The sequence below is a fragment of the Typopeltis vanoorti genome, chromosome 19 (genome assembly GCF_054136105.1).
Source record: "Typopeltis vanoorti isolate ZY-2024b chromosome 19, IOZ_Tvanoo_1.0, whole genome shotgun sequence".
Lineage (NCBI taxonomy): Eukaryota > Metazoa > Arthropoda > Arachnida > Uropygi > Thelyphonidae > Typopeltis > Typopeltis vanoorti.
In genome coordinates, this window is record NC_143567.1 from 86,775,039 (window position 1) to 86,802,106 (window position 27,068).

Sequence of the window (27,068 nt, forward strand, 5' to 3'; positions counted from 1 at the left end):
TCATGGATTCTTAGGGCATTGTAGATATATATTTATCAATAAATATATGTTGCATAGAGAACAAGAAATTTGCACATACCTTTTTGTGGATGTTATGGCTCTTCTTCTTTTGCGTTGTCCAAACTACTGTGTGTGTGGGGGGGGGGGGGGTTGGCAAGTGGGAGAATTGAAATAACCAATGGAAAAAACCCGGGTTTTTTCCATTGGTTATTTCAGTATTTTTCCTTTTTTGATCTCGGTTCAGATGTAATTTCTCAGCTTGCATCCTCGAAGATTTTTTATTAAGCTTATCTGAGTATGACACCAGTTAGTTATTGTTTATTGGTGTGATTGCTGTGTTGGAAGTAGCTGATGTTTGATAGGTCTGGTATTATATCCACTACTACAGCCGTAGGCTGAGAAATTCACACACACACACACGCGCGATAATTTTGAATGTAATGACAAGTCGCTGAACTAATATACTGTGTTGTGTTTCATCAAGTTTGTATGGTATGTAGGGTGCGTGTTTCTTGTTCATAGTATGTCCTTAAGACTCTTTTCAGGCTATTGTATTTTGTAAGGTTCCTGTATTCAAAACGTAGTTTATTTAGCATATCTGGGAAAGCTACACGACTGACTCTGGCAACCTATTCCACTCATTCACAACTCTCCAAGTAAAAAATCTAGTCTTCACACCCCTACTAACCACACCTTTATTCAACTTCCAGGGATGATCCTTTGTTCTGGTCCCTCTAGCCAAATTCTGAAACATCCCTTGCATCTATCCTATAAAACCCTTTAAGTTAACTTAAATGTTTCTATCATATCCCCTCTTTTTCTCCTATCAACCAACTTCTGCAATCCACGCATCTTCAATCTATCCTCATAGGGAACATTCCACAGGTCACTCGACTCTGAATCCTTTCCATCGCTTCCTCATCCCCAAGAAACCCAGAGGACCAGAATTGAGTACGGTAATCCAGATGTGGGTGTATCAAGGACTTGTAAAGAAAAATGACAACTTCCTTATCTCTACTTGTTAACGTGTCTTTCAATAGTCAAGTAATCTTATGGGTTACCTTAGCAATATGTCCGCTAAACTTTAACTCTCTGTCTACCCCCCCCCCTAAATCTCCAGCTTCGTCTATTTCCTGGAGTACAGTGCCATCAATGTGATACACGGCTTGTAATCTATTTATCCCAAAATGCATAACTTTACATTTCTCGACATTAAACTGACACCCATTATCTTTTACTCATACTGACAGCCTATTTAACTCGTCTTCCAAGCTCTCCACATCGCTTTGATTAACTATTACTCTACCTAATTTATCATCATCAGCAAACAACTGAATATTTCCTTTCAGGTTACTTCCTATATCATTTTTGTACAAATTAAACAGCAATGGTCTCAGCACTGAACCTTGTGGTACACAACATCACCTGTTTTGGCCTCGATTCTGCCCCTCCATATACCTAATGTATCACTTAATTATCGTAATGGAAATGTATCATTACTCGTTGGTGAGTGTTTCCATAGGGTGATTTATGTTAATATTGCTCTTAAGTATCACGCAGTGGTGGAAATAACCCTTGTAGCAAACAACTGTTAATTTAAAAAAAAAGTTAATGAGATATTTACAATAAGATATGCCTGGTTGGCCGAGTGGTTAGCGTATCCGCTGTGAAAAAGGTTGTTTGTGATTGTCTTTGAAAATACTAGTGGTGGTGGGTGTTAGATGGCGTTGATGTAGTTGGTGAATTGAGTGGTGGAGACAGATAATTATAGAGTAGGCACCCTCCCTCGATGAGTTTTTGGACTCCCTGGAATTGTCACGTAATAATAATATTATTATTAGAAAACTGCTACCATCAACTGTAAAAATGTTAACTATTTTTAGGCCTCAAGTATGCCTTCCTATTAATTCACTATTGAACGACACATGAATTTTTACGAATGTGAAAGTTATTTCAGAAAAGAATCGCGTCATAAAAGATATCTACGGGATTCCAACTTTAATAGACATGTTTTAGACGTTATCAGCCAAAAAGCATCCGCCTAAAAGTACTGTGTAAAGTGACAGGTGAATAGAAGTAATATTGGACTAGTGAAGACACTTGACATCGGTGTCAAGTCATTCTAAAGGTATACAAAAAACATATTCATTACCTCGAAATGAATTTAAAAAGAATATATAGTTTCCTGCTTTCAAAAGATAACAACTAAACAAATAGAATTTAGGGCGTTTTTGTAAAGATACGGTTTAATGCGTACTGTAAAACGTTATGTTAATAGAAAGGAAACAAGGCGTTTACTTCATAACTTCAGAAATGATTGTAAACTATACGCCATTTCCGGTTATTCTCTTTCTTCTTAAAAACAAGAAAAAAAAAAAAAAAAAAGCTCTACATGCAAGTGTTCATATAAGTTCTACATGTTTGCGCGTGCGTGTGCCTGTGTTTACAAGGAATTTTTAAGCAAGTTACATTTTTAACTGGTATTCCGAGAAATGCAATTCATCTAAAAATCTATTCCTGTGAAAGCTATTTCTGAAAGAATCCCGTCATAAAAGATGCCTACATGATTCCAACTTTAATAGACATGTTTTAGACGTTATCAGCAAAAAACATCCGTCTCAAAGTGTCGTGTGAGGTGACAGCTGATAATCAGAGTATGGATTCTGTCTCGCTCACTTGGCCTTCGTATTAATTGCCAACGAGATGTGAAAATCTACATGCTTCACTAGATTCTGCGTACATAGTTTGTCAGATTGAAATCATTGAATTATTGACATTGGAACTTTTTTTTTTTTTTTGGCTAGATGGGTGAAGCAAGAATGATTTAAAATTCCCCGTTATCTGTAGAAGAAAATGTAGGATTGGATGTTATTGAGCTATAAGCTCTGGTCATGGCGGGGTAACGGTAATAGTCGAGCCTCAGTTAAAACTTCATTGGCTACAGCATTGCCATCTGTTACCCTCTGGAATTCCTATTCACCATGAAAAAATAGACCTTATATAAGGACTGGCTTAAAGGGGCGAAGCAAGAATGCTTTTCATCTTCCCCGTTATCTGTAGAGAACAGTGTATGGATAAGGTGTTATTGAGATATTAAAGCTCTGATCATGGCAGGAGGGTAACAGCAATAGCCGAGCCTCACTTAGACCTTCATTGGCTACAGCATTGCCATCCATTATCCTCCAAGGGTATTGGATTGAATGAATCAATCACCGCATCTCACGGTCGATTGATCCATTCTTTAGTTTCCGTGATTAATAATTCTTAAAGTTCTTAAAAGAATGGACTGAGTCCTTGACTCCTTATCCCGTCATCTGAATGAAGAAAATCTGTGTGATGAGATGTTATTGAGCTAAAAAGCTCTAGTCATGACTGGGTAACGGCAATAGCCGAGCCTCAGTTAAAACTTCATTGGTTACAGCATTGCCATTTGTTACCCTGGAAGTCCTAAAAAGGATTTTTTTAAAGGATCACTGTAACGGGCTTGCTCCGTGATTATGCAGGACGCAGGATATATATGGCGCAGAGGGTGAAGCTTGACGTTTTTCACATTCCCTGTTGTCTGTTTCGGGAGCAGTGATGGGAGAGATTTGTGAGCTATTTTAGATCGCCCTGAGTGGGCAGAAGTGGTTATTCGTCGTTGGGTGTTAGGATGGCTTTCAGTCTTTTATGTTTCCAGTGGTCATTACCGTCATAGTTTCCGGCTTGCTGTATTAGTTGGTTTGGATGCGTAGATGTCTTCATAAAGAATTTCTCTGCTAAGGAGCGTAGTAGTGGTATTGGGCTCCGTGATTATCCTTATAGTCCTTATAAGGACTGGCTTAAAGGGGCGAAGCAAGAATGCTTTTCATCTTTCCCGTTATCTGTAGAGGACAGTGCAGGGATAAGGTGTTATTGAGCTATTAATTAAAGCTCTGATCATGGCAGGAGGGTAACAGCAATAGCCGAGCCTCAGTTAGAACCTCATTGGCTACAGCATTGCCATCCATTACCCTCCAAGGGTATTGGATTGAATGAATCAATCATCACTGCATCTCACGGTCGACTGATTCCATACACCACACCCCTCCGTGATTATGTAATTCTTACAGAATATTTGGGAGAATGCTATATTAATAAAAGTATGGTTTGATTATGAAATAAAGAATGCTGTAAGGATATTTAAATATCTTTAAAATAATTTGGTTTATGCAATTCAAACAATATATATATATATATATCGAAAAAATTGTGTTTCTCAAAAGAATATTCTATTTTGTAAGGAGAATTCAGCAACAGTTCTTGTAGTCGCGCTGCTATTAAATGAAGCCTCTAAGCCTAACTTAGCGAGACCGTGAAGTTTAATCCCGTATCATATGGTAACAGTGTTTTATTTAGAAGAAACAAGAAGTATAAGCAAGATCTACATACCTTTCTATCTATATCGTTGGAATTAAAATACCTGTAGACGTTTTTTCATGCCCGACCATATGAAATAGATATCAAGTTGAAAAGAAACTTCATTGTACCGGCGATAAACGTATCCACGCCATTACTGAACTACTGTTTGTTATACTAGCTATTGTGACGTCATTCACGCAGTCGCAAATCATGGAGAATCAATATCAATACAGAGGGTGCTATACTGTGATATGAAGTGAACAGCTGATGGATACAAGAAAAATAGATAAAAGGAAAGGGAGAATTATAATTGATTCCCTTAAATAAATAAATAAATTTCCGATAAAGTTGATTATTGCTAACAACTTGGAGCAACCATCGCTGGACTAAAATTAACTAACTTTAAAAATTAATATATTATTGTATTTCAGCAGATAAGGAGGATATAAGGAGGATATCTCAATAAGCTACCTAAATATCTTTAAAATCTATGTGAAGATTTGTCTCTTGGTAAACATTAGCCTTCAAGAAAACCAATGTTTTAACATTTCGATTTTCATTGTTAAATTATAAATATCTGTACGGTTTTAACGATTTCACTGATTAATAATGTTCTAATAAAGAATCAAGGCAGTCAATTTTTGTTTATTAAGAAAAATAGAAATTTAAAACTTTAGAAATATTTATTATAAAATTATGTTAAATAAAAATCTTCATAAAATTTGATAAAAAGTTCTCAGTTTTTCTTTCTTACATCAAATAAACTACAATAAAATAAACACACCAATTTCATTTTAGAAAAAGAAGTATTGAAAAAAGTGTACACGTGAAGTATTAAGTGATAAGATTCGAAAAGTCCTTCTTAGGACTTCCAGGGTAACAAATGGCAATTGTAGCCAGTGAGGTTTTAACTGAGGCTCGGCTATTGCCGTTACCCAGCCATGACTAGAGCTCTTTAGCTCAATAACACTCCATCCACACAGATTTTCTTCATTCAGATGACGGGATAAAGAGTTAAGGACTCAGTCCATCGCCCAGTTCTTTTTAGAACTTTTAGAACTATTAAGTGATAAAATGTTAAAGATATTCGAAAAGTTTTTTTTTTTTCGCCAAAATAAGATACAAAGTATTAATCCGCTCTCATATTTTAATAGCAGTAGAATTCAAATGATAGGAAAGCTATGCTTTTATTTATATTTTATATATGAAAAATAAATATATAAATATAAATAACAAATATGGTGTTTCTGAGTGTGTTATCTTAATATTTTTCTTTTGTTTAAATCATGTTACATTTGTTTTGTGTCCAAATCCAGAATAACAGAGAATTCAAAATGCAAGGATAAACAAACAGTTACCGTCAAATATTATTCTAATATGTGTTCTTTGCCAGTAGCTTATCGAAGATAACCATTGGTGGTTTTTCATCTTAATCAAATATTTTTTCTAGCATCGGTTCTGTTGGGAACTACTTTTTATTATTTTGAGCGAATGGATTCCATCCGTTTTTATTCTACAATGAATTAATATCAGCAAAAGAAGTTTGCTAATACGTCTAATACTCTTTATTTTAAGTGATCATTCGTAGAGAGTTGGAAGCTGTTAGACTGTAAAACTTTCCAAGCTAGACTAATATTTCAGAAATTCAAAACTATATAAGATTGACCGTAGGAGTCTCTTGCCTGAAACAGCCTTCACTAAAGAGCATGAAGAAAGGTTAGTAGAAAGAATGTTAAAACAAATATAAGGAATTTAGTTTTACTTTTATGGGCAAACAGATGTGAAAGTCTTCGCCATTGGATTATAGAAGGAGGGACTTTAGATGTTTCTGAGAAACAATCAGATAAAGTGGAGAGAACACAGGCGAAGTTAAATGAACTGATGTATGATGATTTTATGTAATTTATCACTGATGAACATGTTTAACATGGGCGGCTCTGCTTCCACCCTCTTGATATTCGGAAACATTGTTCTAATACCAAACAAGGTGCCCGAATACTTCGCCATTCGCTCAAAAATGTACGAATGATTATATAATTCAGATATGACAGATTTATAACTTTTGCTTACTGAATTTTAAAGAGGATAATGAACTAAAGCAATAAGCAAAAGTTACAGTTATTTCCTCCAATTTTAACATACCATTCGGAATTTAGTAACAATAACACCATTTTGTAGAGCTTTTTGAAAACCATAAATTTCTCCTTGACCATGACAGGTGTTCTGTAATGAAATGTGAGTTTGAAATGGACCATTGCAAACTGTATTGAACGTTGAAACTTAAAGGAGCCTCCTAATGAGATGCATATTTTCATACACACCAAACATGAATAATATGAAGTACAATACACCATTCTTATGATTGTCGATAACCATTACTGGTTTCATTACTTGAAAAATTGGATCTAAATTAGAAATAATCATATTTTAATCTTGAGATACCTTTCTTATTATATTTTACCATGAAAACAAAAACAGCACAAGGTATTTATTCTAAATATAAAAAAAGCACACTATACAGTATTTAAATTACACTAGCTGTACTGCAAACAGCATTGGATTATCTTTTCCTAGAAATAGTATTAGTAATAGCTTCAAGTGTCGGAAGAAAGCTGAACTTTGAGATCTAGAAGGCAAACAGGAATTAAAATTTCCTGACTAAGATTTAGTGATAACCGAACGTACACATGATGCTTCCCTTGGGCTACTGTCATGATAAGAGCAGCTGGAGTCATCCCTTGAGATTAAAAACTCGCTCGGCTTACAAAAGTGTGGATATAAAAGATCTCCGATATCCTTTGGAAAATTCTTATGACAAGATAAAGCCAGCTTTTTTTTTTTTTTAATTCTCACAAAGTTCCTAATGTTAATAAGTAGCGCTACAGAACTCGAAGAATTTTATATTTTACACTATTAGTAACAGCTAACTATTAAAACACCGATAAATGAATTATTTGTTTGTTTCTTCTCAGTACAAGTTAGGAGTGGGGGGGGGGGACTGCTTTTTTGGAACTTATGTATACAGACTCTGTCATCTCTGTTTAGCTCTACCTTAGAATTCCTACGGAAGTAGGAATTCTTGATTGTAGAAGTGGGCAATTCACCTAACAGATGATCTCTCTCACACAAACTCCCTGCAGTCGCTTTCCCATAGGTGCACTGTTTCTGCATTATCCTTTTCGAAGGCACTTTCATGACTTCGCGTTCCACTAATCGTACAAGAACACAAGCAATCAATAGTCACTGTCCCTACACAATTCAATTCCAAACATTTTTAGTTACCTTTCATATTATATTTATACCATTACACTACTACACATTATCAGTTCTGTCTCTTGGACTACCTCAGTTATCTTTCTAGTGTTATGTTCCAAGAGAGAATTCTTGTCGTCTTTCATTGTTTTAACTTATTATTTATCATTAAGTTTCTTTATCTCTGATTTTTCATTGTTTTTATGTCCATCTTCTTAAACGTTTTCACAATCTGTGATTTATAATAGTGTCGTGGGTGTCTTTTCCAGGTGTCACACAACAGAAATTTTGCACTAGACAACCCTTCTATTAACATAATCTATCTCATAATGGTATCATATTTGTCATCAAACCTTTAGATATCAATATTTATTAATCAGGGATACTCATCCAGCCCTAAAAACTGAATTTGTAAAGCATTCTAAATACGCCTACACTTATTACAGACAGAGAAATAACTTTTGGCGGCTTTTTGCGCTGAACAGTTAATCCACTTTATACATGTACTGAATGACTAATGCGGTTAAAGCCATTATTACACGTTTACATACATACGATAGGTTTCAAAACTATTATATTATAAAATATATAAAAAAAAATATTGGTCTAAAATGAACTTCATTGAACAAAAGGTCAAGTTAAGAAACCTATTGAAAAAAAAATATATAGTACTTTTATTAATAAGGACATTACTGATTTCTTAAAATTAATTATTTTATCTCAAAAGGTATATCTTGATTCTTCTTTTAATTTAGTGTAATGTGGTGTTTTCAGTGTTAGCGAGGAATAAGAAACCGTCTAAGTATTTGTATAAATGGTTTGGCCTTTTCTTCTAATATTTCTTTATATATTTCTCAAGATGGCTTTGGAAGATAAATATCCATTGTTACTCCTTGACAATGTAACAAAAGACGTGTTTAATGGACGCTTGATATCATAAACACACATTCCATTGTTTGCCACTTTTATCTCTTGGATAAAATATCAACAGAACTTGAAACAGTGGCGCTTGAGATTATTTATGCATTGTGTTGATCGAGAAAGTCTCTTTTTATGTTATTTCGCGGAATATTTCTCTTCAGAAAAAAATATTGCCTCTTGCATCATTATGTAGATATTCTTAGGTATTCTAACATGTAGTTTTTCTTTCACTAGATGGCGCTGATGAACTTCAATTAACCTGGAGTTCGCAGTCTGCGGTGTTTTTTTTTTTTTTTCCACTCATTTAGTTTCTGCGTCCCCTATTATTGAATAACAATATACCTATTTCATTACATCAGCCTATACCTGATGTAATGAAAAAAATCAATTATGAAAATTTCGATAAACTGGGTCCTCCTAACTTTATCAACTCTAATACAACAACAGAATGGCATTATATATGGGTGGACGAGTAGATAGCATACTTTCTTACTAACCGAAGAGGTATTGAGTTCGGGTTACACCGTAATCATGAATTTTTAGCACATCTCGAGGAAACTCGCGACAAAGGGGATTAAACAGCTCATGAACTAAGTCAAAGTTTTCCAAACTGTGTTCCGCGAGAACTTCTCGAGAACAAATTCTCCTGGAATTTGTCATTTTAGTTTTCTAAGCATTTTTCATGCTTAAATATTTTATAGTGGAAATATTCTGAGGAGAATAATAATATTCGTGAATATGTCGAAAAGCTCAGACCCAGAACGCCTATTAACATCTGTGTAGCAAATGTCAGTGACAAAGCGGTATATTTTTAAACATGAAAGTATTCATGAATTATCGTTAATTTTCACACGTCGAAATCTTTCAACAATTGGGAAAGGGAATTAAACAGTACTTATTTTTTCCCTTTTTTTTTTAATCCGATTACTACATTTTACCTGGATCTCATTTAATGCATATAGATAAATCTAATTAGTAATCTAGGGAAGGTGATTTACGTCCTTTATCATGTCTATAGGATTAAAATCACAACAAAAATTGAAAATCCATTGCGGAAATACACGTATATGAAAATGGAAAGTGAAGTCAAAAGTTAAATAGAAACTCAAATTAACACGCCTGGGCTAAGTGAAGAAGGACTCTATGAACAAATAAGACAACTGGGATCAGACTAAAAATTATTATTGACTTCAGATAAACAACGTCACTCATGAATCCACCTTACCCCCCCACACACACACACACTCCATAACAGTATCCTGTTGACACAGGGGAAGATAACGGAGAGATCATGACAAGCGGTTCATATTTTATCTACACAGAAGGATAACAGGGAAGCACTGTTGAGGTTTTGCAATTACTTATCCTACCCCCCCCCAAAAAAAAAAAAACTAATGCTTCTCTAATTCCTATAATTTCGTAATTAACTGCACCATCGCTGTTATCTGAATTATTTGCACTCCTAGGAAATCCGTTAGCCATTTCTGTTCTAAATGCGTCATCTCAAAATAGATATTTTGCAATCCATTATTAATTGTAAGAAGCTTTTAAACGTCTTGTGCAATCGTCGTACAGCAATTAGTTAATGTTCCAAATATAGTTATTTAATTCTTAATACAGTTATAAAGAAATGCTTCTTAATTGAGAAACAAAATAATCTCGACGTAATTAAAATCTTCATTAAAAGGAATTATGGAAATGCCTGTGGACTCAGCACATTTAAAACTGAACCATCAAAAAGCGTCTATTATTATTATTATTTTATGTCTATTTAATTACTGCGCGAAAAATAAATGAAATTTAAAAATATATTTTTTTTAAAACAAAATGTCGAGATGTGTGCGCTTGCGTTTTTATTTTTTATTACATTTTTTTTTCAACTTTGGTAGTCAATAAAGAACTGATTTTGTAGAAATGAACATGCACGCCATAAACATAAAAGATATTACTGCAGTATTTCTATTGGTTGAGTATCAACATATGTTTAAAAAATGTCATATCTTATAATTTGGTAGTCACCTCCAATACTGTGGCAACTCACAGAAGAGGCGTATACAAAATTAATATTTTACTTATCTGTAAGTCTTATGGGGATTTTCTTGGAATAAGTCTTTCTCTTCGTGTGTGTATTCATTAGATCGGCATGTACTTGACCTCTTTGGATACCGTAAGTTAAAACAAGGGACGGTATAAAATAACTGGTAAAAATATCATTATTGTTGTTTTACAATTAAAAACATTTTCATTTTAAGTTGTTAATAAGAGACGGTAAATTGTTCATGAGAAAGGACGACAACACAGAAGTGATACGGATAAAAAAAAAAACGGTATCGAACCCATGTCTTTCGGACCAAAGGGTTTCGTCGATAACGACTGAGCTAGGAGGTTCGACCAAATGGACTTACGAAAGCACATGAATAACCCTGATCATGGTGCGACTGTCAACTGTAAAAAACTACATAATCTAACCTCAGTAAAAAGTTCTTTGATACTACTTCAAATTCATCCAAGAACACCAACTTACATCATGTAAATATTAGGTCGATAAGGTCAAATTTCGGTAATCAATGTTGCTTTTCTCATAAATCGAGCCATATATAGATGTACTAGTCTTAAGTGAAATTTGGATCAAACAAATTGAAATCGATCGTTATTCTCTCATTAATTACGACACGTGTTATGACTGTCGTGATTATAATCGTTCAGGCGGATTAATTGTGTACACTTGGAAAAATACTTTTAATTTTCATAAATTGGAATCAAATATGGAAAGTGCTGAAACTGTGATGATTTATGAAACAGCAATGAATATACAGTACGTATATTTGATATATACCGTGCACATGATGGCTCAGTTGATATATTTCTATCAGAGCTAAATAACGTCTTAAAGACATTGAAACTCGATAATGCTATATTACCGGGATATAAATTTGGATTTATATAAGAATAACAGCAAACTTGAAGAATATAAAAATTTATCTTCACATGATTTCTTGCATACATTGAAGGCACTACACGTTCGGGGAGTGTAGTAGGTCTTCTACTGCGGTTGACACTTGCAGTTGATTCCTTGAGCTTCCATCTCAGTATGGTATCACTGATTGTTGACCTGGAATGACCCAATTTTTCAACCAATTGCCTAACAGATAGGCCTGCAACATAGGATGCCATGTTGCAGATAGGCCTGCAACATGGCATCCTATCACGATATGCATATTTGATATGCAATTTGCTGTCTGCATAATTATTGATTTTGATAAATTCTTGATTTTTATAATGATTTTTGATAACATCTTCTTGAACGATTTCATGACAGTTATAATACTTATATTAATTAAATAGAGAATATAGATCAATTCTAATTTGTTTGATCTATATATCTATTAACACTAGTGCATCTATATATGGTTCAATTTCTGAGAAAAGTAACGTTAATTTATCAAAATTTAGCTTTAACGATCTAATATTTACATGATATAAGTTGATAATCTTACATGAATTTGAAGTAGTATCAAAAATGTTTTAGGGAGGTACGATTATACAGTTTTTTACAGTTAACAGTCGCACCAAGACTTAGATTATTCATGGTTTCTCTTAAGCTCATTTGGTTTATCATCGTTTCAGTTGTTCACAAGTAGTATTTAGATTTTATTTCCTCCTTTTGATTGTCTTCGTTGAGATCATCAGGAATCACTTTTATGTTGAACCTGTCTCATGAACACTTAACTGTCTCTTTTCCACAATTTAAAAAACAAAAATGTTTTTAATTGTAAAATATTAATTGTTCCCAATCATATGCATGCTGATCTAATGAATTCATACACACACAAAGAAAAGCTCAAGCTAAGAAAATCTCCATAAGGCTTACAGCTGAATTAATTGATTAATTTTTTTATGACTCTTCTATGAGTTGCCTTGGTATTGGAAGTGACGACGAAGGTATAAGATATGGGATTTTATTAATCATATGTCGATATCCAACCAATGGACTTCCAGAAATACCACAATAATATATTTTATGTTGATGCGCACACTTGAATCATTCCGTTTCATTTCTACAAAGTCACTTCTTTATGTGATTAAGTACTATATTTGAAAGAGAAAAAAAAAAAAAAAACAAGCGCGCACACCTTCACATATTATTTTTGAAATATTTTGCCTTTTTAATTTCGTTTATTTTACACCGCTAATTACGCATTAATTGAAAATGCTTGATTTAGTCTTAATTGTGCTCAGTCTACAGAAATAATTAATTTTAATGAAGATTTTAATTACGTCGAGATAATTTATAATTGTATTGAGAATTAAATAACTATATTTGGAACGTCAACTGATTGCTATACGACGATTGCACAAGACATTTAAAAGTTTGTTAGAATTAAATAATGCATTGCAAAATATCTATTTTGAGTTGACGCATTTAGAACAGAAATGGCTAACAGATTCCCCAGGAGTGCAAATAACTCAGATAAAAGCGATGGAGCAGTTAATTACGAAATTATAGGAATTAGCGAAGCGTTAGTTTTTTTTTTTTTTTTTTTTAAGAGAGAGAGAGAGAGAGAAAGAAAGAAAGAAAGAGAGAGATAGTGGGGAATGAGTAATTGCTAAATCCCACCAGCTAATATATTTCTTCATAGATATATTTCCACACTGCATTCTCAAAGTTTCGAAATATGTCGAAATCACCTCAATTTTCTGGAATACTTTCTCAAAGTTCTCTTGTAAATCCTCCTTCAATATTCTGTTGAAGTTTGTTACTTGAGTAATCTTCCTCAGCCAACTCATCTCTACTATTAAGCTTTTCTTCCTTAAGCCCTACACCGCGTTCACATAAAAGATTTTTCATTTGTTATCTTGAGCTCTTCTATTTTCCGACTTTTGTGCGTCTACCAAAGAAAGAACTCTCTTTTATGACTATACCAATGTCTTCATTTTGTTCCGCTGAGATTAGTGAAATCACAGTATATTCCAATTTAATTCCATCCTTCGATGTTCTATTACCCTGCGTAGATTATGAAGGTACATTAGTAATGTACTTTTGTACATTAGTAATCGAAGTGGATGAGGGTTACATAATCCTGTTCCCCTGTTTTAGAAACGAAAGTAGAAACTTGAAAGTTTTCAAGACTAGTCATCAAAAAAATAATAATAACAAAACTCGAACTTATTCATTATGCTTTCGGCAATGTAAATTGAGTAGATGCATTTTAAAATATAGAAACAATTCTCAAATGATGATATGACACTAATGAAATATATATATTCCACATTAATACATAAAGCACTAAAGACATTAATCTTTCTTGTAGTAATATACTTATATTAAAATATAAAAGGTGTATTTAAATTTTTTATAAAAAATAAAAATTTTAGAATGTATTAAAGTTATTTATTTATTTATTTAATTAACGTAGGAATTGTCTTAGAATTTTATATAAAATATTTAAAAACACGAGAAGTTAAGAATTTCTATTAGTACTTAAACAAAATAAGCGTTACTGAAATGATATGAAGTTATAGCCCATTTTTATGACATGCTCTTTGTATGTACTACTTCAGAATAGTATCGCTTCTACAGTATCGATTTGATTCAACCCAGGTGAATCCGTTTCTGAAATATTCGTTTTTCCTTCGTTGAGTTTCAAAATATAGAAATTCTTTACCAGTCAGCTAAAGGGGAGAAGTGTTAGAGTTCGAGGAATGGTAATCTAAGTGTAATTAAGACTTCCTAATGTCTGTATAGCAACCATGTTTACTTTGTCTGAAGGACTGATGAATTAACACGGATATGTTGCAATGATTCGATGTTTTCGCACATGCAAGGACCTTTTGTCCATGGAAGTGCTGCAACATCGGTCAAACTAAACTAGATTATTATATAAAGAGACTGCGAGGACACGAAGTAACCAGTGTTTCGCTCTAGACAGCATTATTACTTCTTCAAAAACGAAATAGGCGAGTTGCGCGTACGATGCTCGCCAATACTTCCAATGGTTCAACTCGTTCTAGTCAAATGACACCAGAAATTTGTGGAATGCTCATTCAATAATACCCTTGGGTGAATTTTCGTATATTTTAAAGGACACAGTGATATATGAGATTCGGCTTTAATTATTTCTTTGAATATAATTAACGCCAGAAGCAAAGAGCTTAGTTTAGTAAGCAAAATGGAGGCTTGATCGTAACACACTCTCATCAGAAGAAAGGCATGACCCTGTAGCAGCATCAGTTACCACTAACAACTTAATCATTGGCGTGTGTGGTCCGGATGACGCAGCTACTTGAGTCGCTCTGCGACAATTAGGCGCACACAACCATTAATATTATTTAAATACTGACTACTTGCATGAATCTCTGGAACAAGCAGATTTAAGTGATGTAATGCTAAAACGATGTCATCATCCAACAGGAATCTAGCCTTACCGGAGTTTAATTTGACTTACAGCGGGTTTAACCTTATTAAATTACGCACGAAGGTTGAGAAGTGGAAATTATTGGCGACTGGAACAGTCCATCTTACACTTGAACACACACGTTCTATCATAATGTAGTTCAAATGCACTCTAGTCTTCATCACTCTTGAATACTGAAGATGTCACACTCAGTTAATATTAGCGTTATAATAAGAGGGTCATTTTAACTATTTATCTAAAATCCGATCTTCATTCATTAGAATGAATGATCTTCATTCTAATGAATGAAGATCATTCATTGTCTGAATGATCTTCATTCAGACAAGCTTCTGAGTGAACATCGTAAAACAGTATAATAAAATAAAGAATAAAATAGCCTGTAGTAAACTAGTTACTAGTAAAATAAGTTTGTGTGTGTGTCGGTACCTCGTCAAAAGCCAAACTACTCAGTCAAACAGCAAACACGAAACCTTGATTTTCGAAATAATTTAGAGATATTTTAGGGGAAAAAAAATCTTTTTTTTTTTCTAAGATATTAATCACATTGTCCAAACTATGTGAAAACTGTATCTATTTAAATGCTGACTACTTGCATGAATCTCTGGAACAAGCAGATGCTGACTACTTGCATGAATCTCTGAAACAAGCAGATTATATGGGCTTACCGTCGTAACCCATAAACACCAAATAAAAAAAAAAATGGAAAGGCTTATTTTAAGAAATTATATAGATATATAAATTTGGTGTATTAAATATTTTTTAATATTATAAAAACATTTCCAAACATTTAATATATATTAAAAATATTTAGAGTAAAATATAATTTTCATTAATATTTCTAATAAAAATAAATTGAAATACCTTAACAAACCATGTAAAAGCAGAATATATATTATATCATTTTCGTCTCAACAACATCAATAGTGTTACATAGACCTAGATGAAATGTACTACTAAAATATTAGTTTGATCACAGTATATTGAGACAGGAAGATATGAATATATAATTACTTGAAAAGTTCCTTTACTTTTCAGCCTTACTACCAGAATACATCCTCGTGCCCAGATCAGTTCGGACGATCTCTCAGAGGAACCAATGTGCTCAGCTGAAGAAAGTGATCCATCAGAAAGCTACTGTCAACGTTAAAAACGGTGTTTGAATCGATGTCATTGCAGATATATGCGGTTAAGTTTTCCTCCTTCGCTCCATTCTGTAAATATTGAACTGAGCTATGAATTGTGTACAAAAAAAAAAAAAAAGTTGCCTGATTGTTAGACAGGATCAGTCTCTCTTTTCTAATGTGTCGAAAGTCGTTAACCTGACTTTAGAATCAGGTGATAAATGTCACATTAGTGGCTACTAAGATTCTAACTTTGTTATGCGTACTTTTTTTTTTCGACTGGATCACCTTTTGACTTGATGATAGTTTACTTTACTAGCACTGTAAAAGTCAGATTAATGAATTTTGATATCCGTCTTTGACAGTCACATTGATAGATTTAAAAACATCGTTAAATAGATAAAGGAAATACGATTCATCTACCTCCAGTCTGAGTCAAATTAGGGACCTTTAACATTCTCTCTAAATATATGCTAAGTTACATTACGGACATCCTCCTGCAGGTAGATCTAAACTGAAATCTAAGTTAGAGTTAGATCTACCTTCGTTCTAAGTCACATTAATGAACTCAAAAAGAATTCTAAGTCCTGTTAGTGACTTCAAGAACAGTTCTACTACATTCTAAGTCATATAATTGACTTTTCAAAAACCCGATCGACCTGAATTCCAAGTCACATTCCTGAATTTTAAGACTCACTCTTAAAGACCCATAACACACTATATTCAGCCTTTCAAGGTCATTATAACTAAAACTTTAAGCTTTTCTAAAGAATTTAAGAATTCGGTCTTAAAAGTCTTTACTGTAACTCTCAGGTCTTTACTCATTAATATAGAAATGATAAAGAAGAAATCTCGTTTAGATAAAGCAAGTGAACGAAGGTATTAAATCCAAGTCATTAGTCAGTAATCGCAATTAGATAATACAGTGCAGATAGTTTCATTTTGATAATAGTAGATTTAGACTACGTTTTCCATACATTTACTTGGTTCACATCTTTCAAGCTACCTTAGAAATGTTTGGAATGCAATGTGATACCAAGGATAAATAAGGTTGTTACCATGGCATCGGTTATACAAATGAATGCCCCGAACTAGACAAAAGCCTTTGCTCTTTTATATTCAAATAACCACCTGCATTAATATTAAAGTTAATATTACTTTATGATTTTTACAGCAAGGAAGACAAGCCCTGTTAGTACTTCGACTCCAGTCTACCTACCGGTTTTCGGTCTTGAAATCTTCAAAGATTTGCCTACGAACGCCTATTAGCACTGCATCCAAAGAAAACATAGAAGATTATTTCCTATTCCCGTCCTGGTGTGTGTGTGTGCGTGCGTGTGCGCGCGCGCGCGCTACATCGAGAACACACACATTTTATCACGGAAATGATATCCTCATGGCTATAACAACAAATAAAAACGTATTTATCTCTAGTTTTACTGTTTGTTATTTATTTTACGCACGCACGCACGCACGCACGCACGCACGCACACACACACACACACACACACACACACACACACACACGGTGAGAGTTTGTATATTATGAACCAAAAAAAAATTTCCGGATGCATTCCCTCATAATTTAACAAAGTTCAGATAGAACAGAACCGTCTAGCATGTTCAGGCATTCATTTTTAACCATTAATAACAAACAAAGAAAGAAAAACAAGGATAAAGTCAAGACATGAAAAAAAAAAATAAAGTGATGAAACACCCCTGGATGGATTTGTATGGTGACATAAAGTTTGATTAGATCCGGATTAGGTTTTGTTTGTTTGGGTAAGAACGCTTTTTCTCTCCTCTAGACGAAGAATGAGATCAACTAACACACGAAGTCTTCCACGATTTACCTGCTCTATGCATAAATAATGTGCAGAGGTGTGCTTCTCATGTGATAAGTTCTGTCAATGTCCGTAGTCAGACTAATGGGCTTTGTAATAGCGAGTGCGCTCCCTCGCACACACACACACACACGTGTAAAATCCTTAGCTATAACAAGCACTCACTGTTGTCCCTTGAAATGTGTCACGTGAGTTTCTCTTTCCGCTCACAACTCAGAAACAGGATGATTCATTTCTTTAATATAAACAAGTTGGCTTAACCAACCAACTTGTTGTTTGGTTAAAAGAACCTCTAATCAAGTTTGTGTCAACATGACGTGCTTCTTATTATCATCCAAATAATCTTTATTTGACGGGAGATGAGGGATTTTATAGTCAACGCCAATGCAATTAGATCGTCCGGCCAATTCAACAGAATGTAAATCCAAACTGCAGACATTAAATATGGTGGAGCGGGAATAAGCGAACCCGATTAAAGACCTTAAATAGCATTAATTATTCTCTTTCTCTCTCTCTCTCTCTCTCTGTCACTTCAAAACACTTTCTCATATTGATAGAAGGATCCATCATATTTGTGACGCACGTTGGACTCGAACTCAGAAAGCTTGGAAGTAGTGGTGAAGATCTTCCTTATGTTCGCCTATTTCATTCTTAACGACGATGCTAATTATGACAGCGGAAGCATATTGCAGAATTTTTTTATTGGTATGAAAAAAAGGATCTCAGTCATCAAACGGACGTAACTATTTTGCTGTGTACACGTCTTTATTTATTTTTCTCTCATTGCTGCCGGCCTGGTTAGCTTATTTGCTCTCCAGTCACTAGACTATTTGTGTGTGTGTGTGAGGGGGGGGGGGATGAATCCCGTGGAAGGCATGGATGCTTGTGATTGTCCTATTAACTCTTTGTGGAAAAGGCATCTGCGACCCATTAGGTTTTGGGAGTGAAGCAAAAGGATTCATTCCCAAAACCCAATGAAGGGAATGACGTCAGATGTGAATAACTCACTCGCAGTGCTTTTATTTTGTGATTGAGTTGAGAATTTTATTAACTACTCCTACAATTTTAACTTATGGAAAAAAGAGTTAATCTACTCTAAATAAGGAAGGATTGAGTTTGTTATGTGTGTCGAAATGGGAAATTATTTTACACATTTTTTTTTTTTTTTTTTGTAAAAAAACTATTTCATTCGACAAATTCTATCAATTTATTTTTCTAATGCCTGTTAGTTATGATCCAATTCTAATTATCAATACTGAATAAATTCTTTCGAAATATTAAAATGTTAATTTTAATTTAATATTACAACTTCTTGTAGAGTGATGGGAGTAAATAAGTATTAAATAATTTAAAGCATTAAATCGATTCGATTTTGTTTATCATCACACAAATAACTGAAGTAGGCCTAATTAAATTAATTTGCCATCGGATAATTACTGATTTGGAAAACCAAATTATTGAGCATTGTAATTAATTCTAGATGTTCTACGGCTGAATAATCCAATTACTTATTGATTTTTTCAGACTTTTTGATTTATGTCTAGTAAATCTCGTTACCTTCGTTTTTGTGAGCATTCACCAGCAACAATGGACTTTCTGTGTGACTTAATTCAATAAACCTATTCATTAGTAACTAAGAAAAATCAAGTATTGTTTTAAGAGTTCACAAAACGGATCCAGCTTTAATGATATTCAGATTTAATTCTTTTGTTAGTTGTGAACCCAAACCTGTTTAAATAGATTTTCTCCTTTGGTTTTCTTGAAAGAAACAAACAATTGTTATATGGAACAACACCACACCATAGTTTCACGTTTCGTTTGGATTCAATCGGATGATTTTAATCAAAAATAATGACAAAACGATTCGCAATTATACCCTTTACACTACAAACAAAATACGCCGATTGAACAATCGATGACAAACGCATTTCTTAACAATTATAGCGTGTAATAATTGTTGTTGTTGCGTACCATCCAGTCGTTTTCTACTCTTTGTGATCTTGTGAACAAAGGCCATCCATATCACTCGGCCTCTCTTGTTCCTTTCTTTGAGTAATTGCAAGTTCAAGTTGGTAAGTTCTTTTATGTTGTCCATCCCATTCTTTTGTCTTCTTCCTCTTCTTCTCATTCCCTCAGTCTTCCTCAACATAACATGTTCAAAGTACATCAACTTCGTTTAGCGATCATCGCCTCCAAGGAGCATTCTATCTTTATATTCTCTAAAAACCTTCTTGTTGGTCATTCTTTAAGTCCATGGAATTTTTAATAGTCTCCTACCTACACATAATTCAAATGAATCAATTGGCTTTCTGATTTTCTTCTTAATAATCCATCTTTCACATCCATACATCACTACTGGAAATACCACTGCTTTGACAATTCCAACTTTCGTGGCCTTACTCACACCCCTGTCTTTCATAATTTTTGACAGGCTTAACATTTTTTTTTTTGTTTGTTTTTCCATGACCATCCTTCTTTTAATTTCATCTGCACATTTACCACCATTTCTGATTCTGAACCCCAGTAAGTCATAACTTTCAACGATTTCTATTTAATCTCCCTCTATTATAAATTCATTTAACTTGCTAGAAGCCATCACTTTTGTTTTGCTGATGTTTAAATTAAGCCCGGCTTTGTTACTTTTCCTCTTACCGAGTAGAATCAGCCACTCCACATCTTCCTTAGTTTCTGCTAAGAGGGTTGTATAGTCTGCATATCTTAAAGTATTTATTTTTCTGCCACCAATCTTAATTCCAGCTGAATCTTTGTCTACGTTAGTCATTCCCATAATACTATAAATATTAAAACGATAGGGCGAGAGTATACAATGCTGCCGCACCCTTTTTCCACTCGAACATTTGTCTATTTCTCCAAAGACTGTTTTTACTGAAGCTTCTTGGTTGTTATACAGCTTTCTTATCAAGAGAATTAGATGCTCAGACATTCCCATTGATCTCATTACAGTCCACAACAGTCTGTTGTGGATTCTTACTTCTAAACCTTTCTTGTTCTTTCCATAATCCATCTCATTAAAATTAGACTACTATTATTCATTACTGGAAATAGATCTGAAATGCTTATATTATCCAAAACATAGACATAAATCGCATGTTTTTATTTTTTATAATTCATTCATATTACGTCTATACTTTTTTTACTATCCTAAAGTAGTACATTACAAAAGATCAAAGTGTCAGGCGGAAGTTTTTTCGGCAATTATTAAATCGTTTTATTATGGAAATTCCTGATTATATTTTTATTTACTTTTTCCTATTACTCGCTAGTTACATACACGTTACGAAGTCCTCCCACCATTCCTTACAATCATTACACAGTATTAAGAAACATTGCCAACGGAGAGAGTGATCATTTTTGAAATATTAATTTGGTTTAACTTAGTTGGGTTAATTCTCCACGGTGGCTTTAATAGTTTCTGTATACATAAATATAAAAACGCCTTTTCTTCTAATATGTTGGTCTATATTAAAAAGTGAAAAAAAATCAGTGATACGTTATTTGTGTCATTTTTAAATGGCTTAACTCTTTTCGATGTCTATCGACAGGCGCATGCAATAAAGATCTTAATTGGTCTACATTTTCTTATTTACATGTAGAGTATAGATTCAACAATTAATATAACATTTAACACGTACGCAACCGAATAGATTTCAAAGATCAACATAACAATTGTACCACTGAATTGATTTCAACAGTTAACACTGCACAATTGGATGGATTTTATAAATTGCACAAATCAATAGATTTCAGAAATCAACATAATAATTAATTACACCAAAGAATATATTTCAACAACTGCTCAAATATTTACGATGACAATTGAGTAGATTTCAACAATTAATACGACAGTTACTAATTGTGCAAGTGAATATTGAAACCTAACAATTGCTTGTAAATAAACAACGAAATATTCAAGATTAAACATAAGTTTGAAATAATCAATACAGACAAAAGGGTTAAAATTAACTTACACGCTTTTGAATAGAGGATAAAAAAATTATTTAAGGAAATTCTTCATCTCATGAGGATAATGTGATGATGATCACTGTGATCTGCTAGGTTGAAGATAAAACAAAAAACTCGTATAGGTAGCCAAGAACGGTGTTGCTTCTTACAGGAGATAACGCACTAGAACAATGAAATAGGACAGAAACTAAGAGATTACAGTTTCAACAATGAAAAGTTGAAACTATCATCAAAATCAAAAACACGCATTTAAACAATGAAACAGCAATAATTGAGAGATAGAAGTTTCAACAATGAAGCGTTTAAAATGACAACCGCCAGGCAGCACTCTCGTTAACAGTGAAATAGGACAAACAATCAAGAGAACTCTGAAGTCAGGAAATAATTAGCGATAATAAGCATGCGAATAATGGAACATCGTAATAATTAAAAATAGCATCGAAATATTATTAAATTTGTCATCACGCGTTACTGTTAAGCAAACAAGTCATTAACTAAACTAACAACATTAATTAACTTGTCTTAACTTAAACATAAATGGAAAGCGAGTATGTTATGCTTCCGACATTAAAATATTCTGGGTCTTAAGTACTGTTTGCATATATATATATATATATATATATATATATATATCATTACAAACACGCTACTGGATTTTCAAGTGGGCTTGCAATAATGATAATATCAAAACATACGGTTCCATGATGATTCATTCGTGAAGTTCTTTCTGTGAATTAACTTTACGACAAACTGCTGTTGTCAATTAACAACGTGAGAAGTGTAGCAATTAATATTTAGTCAACTGGATTACGTGCTGGTTCACTCAACAAAATTCGTCTCTCCATTTTAATCCACATTCACTGTATACGCCCGAACAACCCATAGGCGGATTTAGGAATTCGTCCCATATCCTGTGAATTAAGTGCTGTGCCACGTATGTATTTTGATGTTTACGAATTTATGTCATCCCCCAACTTAAATTTATTTATTCTGTAGAGGATGAAGAAGATGAGGAAGGAGTAGAAGATAATGCATAGCGAACATATTGCATTTTATTCTTTGTAATGTATCGCACAATTTCATACGAATTTTAAACGAAAATCATTTGGTGAAAACTTTCACCTTTAAAATGCATTTTATAATTTATGTGAAGTTTTATTTTTATTTATGCGTTTTTATGTTCGGACCACATACAAGAGGCTATTTAGTTAACCTCTACTACGATAGTTATCATGCGTGTTTTAAGTGATGAATAAACCGCGATGATATTTTAACAAAATTATATTATTATTTATTTATGTCTTGAATTGTAGTTTTTCTGAGAATTTTCGGTTAACTCGCATTCAATGAATTTTTTTCCGATATATTGTCTTTTAGTGAATCCGACTGTTTTGTCAATGAATCTACTATAAATAAAAAATGCATTTTAAATAAATTAAATGGTATTTAACCCTCGAAGATATCATATTCAAATATATTAACTTAATTTCTTTTCACTAGATTAGAAAGAAAATTATACCTGTTTAGTTGTTCTTATTTAATCCTTGATCTAAGGTTAAATAAATAAAGCAAATAAAGTTAATGCTGGAATATTTTTTTGATAATAGTAATCAGCTATCATTATATAATAAATCAACAGATTAGTCAAATGGAAAATGCTCAGACCTTATATGCTCAGAGCAAAGCTGCTCTGAGCATTTTGAGCAACTCATGACATTTTCAACCCAATAGAAAATGTGTCGGCTGGTTGCAGTCCTTGAGACAATACAGATGAAAAGTTTGATCTCTCTCTCTCTCTCTCTCTCTCTCTCTCTCTCTCTCTCTCTCTCTCTCTCTCTCTCTCTCTGTCTTGCGAACTCACTGCTTCCAGATAGCATTTACAACCCACTAAATTTTATATCAACATTTTTGTATTCCACGGTGTAACAAAATATAAACACATCGCCAAATGGATACTTTAATCATTTAAGAATTTAGTCAATGAATCGATATTGATCGACAACACCATTAGCATTAATTTTCAATGTAGGACGTATTTTAATAAACAGGAAGTATTGTGTTTGAAAAAATAAAATCTGATCTATTACAATAAATACAATAATTTATTTGGAGGGCAGGAAACAGGATATTTGCCACACATAGAGATGTGGAGGTAAAATACAAGACGTCTTTTATAGGATTATTTCAAGAATATATATATAGAAGGCTTAGCCACCACATCGGTGACATCTATTTTAATAAGTTAGAGTTCATACAACTTCAATGTCAGAAAACAATATTCTGTGCGTGGAAACGTGGCACTTAGTTTTCAACAGTAAATGTCATCCTATTGGTGCCATCTTAGACAACTGGTGATTCACAGTAATTTTTTCTTGAGTCGGGGAAGATAATTTACAAAAAGTCAGTGACACAATAGCTAATAAAATGAACTCCTCTCTAGGTGACATCAGCGGTATGAAAGTGATGCTTACGATTGAAAGTGCGAAGAGTACAAATAAGACGAATTAAATTAGTCGCGTTTTTATGAATTTAAACCACCCTTAAATCCAATCTCAAATTGCGATAAACCTTGGAAAAAAATTATTTATGACCTTGATATCGGATGATCTTTGACCTCATATGTTAGAATCGGACGTTCCGTTCTCCGTAAGACGTTTTTCGCCTCCGATGTTACTCATTGGTTTCTTCTCTTCGGGTTTCGCCCGAGTGAAACTGTCCTTTTGGGATGAGTGTGTTTTAGTAAGGGAATTCGATCCCCTAAGGCTGATCGTCCGGACGCTGGAGTAAGTTGTGCAGGTATGGAATCGTCGGGTGCTACTGCTGTCCTTCCGATAGTATTGATGCGACCGAGCGTTGACAAGCCGGTAAAAGAACTGACGGAATCCGTCCCGGAATTTGGAGTTCATCCAGCAGTAGATGATGGGATTGTAAGAAGCGTGGCTCATAGCTAGCCAGTGACACACGAACCACACGTAAATGATATCCTTGAATTGCCACACTCGCTCGTCTTGGTCAGCCACCACTATGAGGGTGTTAAGGGGAAGCCAGCAAAGGGTAAACACAGTGACTACGGTGATCATCATTTTTATCATCTGAAAGAGATTAAAAATAAATAAATATACATATATAAATATAAACTATTTATAAATTTCTTTGGTGTTTATTTTGACGTAATTGATTTTGCAAATTTTTCTCTAGTATTTAATTAAATACTTTAAATTTAATTAAATTAAATAATTAAATTCTTTAAATGAATCATGCGATTTATTTCAATTTCTAATTTATTTTGACATAATTCATTTTGCAAATTTTTTTCTAGTACAGGCAGCCCTCGGTTTACGCCGCAGGTCCGTTCCTTAAAAAAAACGGGCGTAAATTGAATCGGCGTAAAACGAATCCAATTTTAATGGGAGGTATGAAGTTAGGTTCCGCGCAGTCAAAAAATATGCACACGAAGTATGTGTAACATTATTATATTTAAAGCTTTGATATTACATTCATATATATTTGTTAAAATAAAATTATTAATAACGAAAACAAAACAATTATGTACAAAAAATATGAAACTTCGAAAATATGTTACATATTTCTATTGAAGTTCCTGGTTTTGGATCACCTGCAGTTTTTTTGAAAAAAGTATCCAGTGTTAACTGCCTAGATTTTCTTTTTCTTTCTTTAAGGAGTTCAGTGTAAGGTCGAATAGATGCGATTACACTCCTTTTTATGTTCGCACTCCGTTCCCAATCGTGGTCCATTTCACAGAGTTCATCAGTCAATGTCTCTATGCTTGCAAGGATACGCTGTAAATCGGCCGTTTTCATATCTCTCAGAGGACCTTCTTCGGTTTCTTTCTCCTCCTTTGGATTGACTTAATTGTTTGGCTAATTCTTTGAAGTCTTCATTGGAAAGCGGTTTATCATGGCTCTCTAAGACTTCTGTCACATCTTCAGCTGTAATATCGTACAATCCCACATCTCGCACAAGCTTGGTAACATCTTCAATAACATTCTCCTCTTGCTCTAATTCCTCGAAGTCGTGCATAAATGCTGGAAGACGTTTTCGCCATGCTCCTTTTAAACACTTTGCTGACACATCGTTCCAAGCTACCTCGATGTTGTTAATGCCCTTGAAAATAAATATCGAATGACTGCCAATAGTCTTTAACAGTTTTTCTTAAAGTGTCCAAGACTCTTACCATTTCCACAAATGTTATAAGGAGGTAATAGGCTTGGAACATTGATATAATCCCCTGATCCATCGGTTGCAAAAGCGATGTTGTGTTTGGGGGCATATAAACAATCTTGACATCCAATGGTGTTCTTACGTCAGCAAGGTTTTGAGGATGTCCAGGGGCATTATCCAAGAGAAGCAATGCCTTGGCTGGCAAATTGTTTTCTTTATAAAAGCGAAGCACGGTAGGACAAAAATAATTTGTGTACCAATCTATAAAAACGTCTTGTGTAACCCTAGCCTTCTTGTTCCATTTCCAATAGACTGATAGCATGGCTTTTAGACCCTTGAAGGCCCGTGGTGTCTGTGAATGGTACACCAACATTTGTTTAAGCTTCAAAGTTCCGGAGACATTTGCATCCAACAAAAGTGTAAGTCTATTTTTTGCAGTTTAAAAACCTGGAGCGAAACGTTCTTCACAGGAAATGAAGGTGCGTAATGGCAATTTTTTCAGGTAGAGCCCAGTCTCGTCAACATTAAAAATGAGATCAGGAGGATAACTTCTTTGTTCTACAGTCTTGAAATTCTTTAGGAAAAGCAGCCGCTGACGCAACATCTGCACTTGCTGCCTCACCGCATAATTTGACACTGTACCACTTACTTCGAGACTTAAATCTCATGAACCAACCTTTGCTCCCTAAAAATGTTTCGTCCCCTCCATCTGCGTTTTTAAGATCCTCAAAAATTTTTTTTGCTTTCTCAGTTATAACGTCAGAGGAATGTTTTTCTGATTCAATTCATCCACCCATAATGATAATAATTTTTCCATTTTTTCAGTAAGTTTACCCCTGCTATGACGTACATGTTTTGCATTGAGTGCTGCCATAGATTTTTGCGCAGACTGTTTTATTCTATCGGCATTTTTCATAATTGTAGTAACAGTCGATGGAGGTAAGTTCATACTTCTATAGACATTAGCC

The 27,068-nt window shown here is 33.8% G+C and overlaps 1 protein-coding gene across 1 annotated transcript in view; it reads right to left on the minus strand.

Annotated features, from left to right (window-relative positions):
• Positions 1-24,102: 24,102 nt before the first annotated feature.
• LOC150096313 (RYamide receptor-like) overlaps positions 24,103-27,068 on the minus strand; it is a 128,594-nt gene continuing 125,628 nt past the window's right edge. The window contains exon 3 of the mRNA XM_090409337.1: positions 24,103-25,010. Within this exon, the coding sequence (XP_090265463.1) occupies positions 24,534-25,010 (477 nt within the window). The 3' untranslated portion in view covers positions 24,103-24,533. The remainder of the gene's footprint in view (positions 25,011-27,068) is intronic.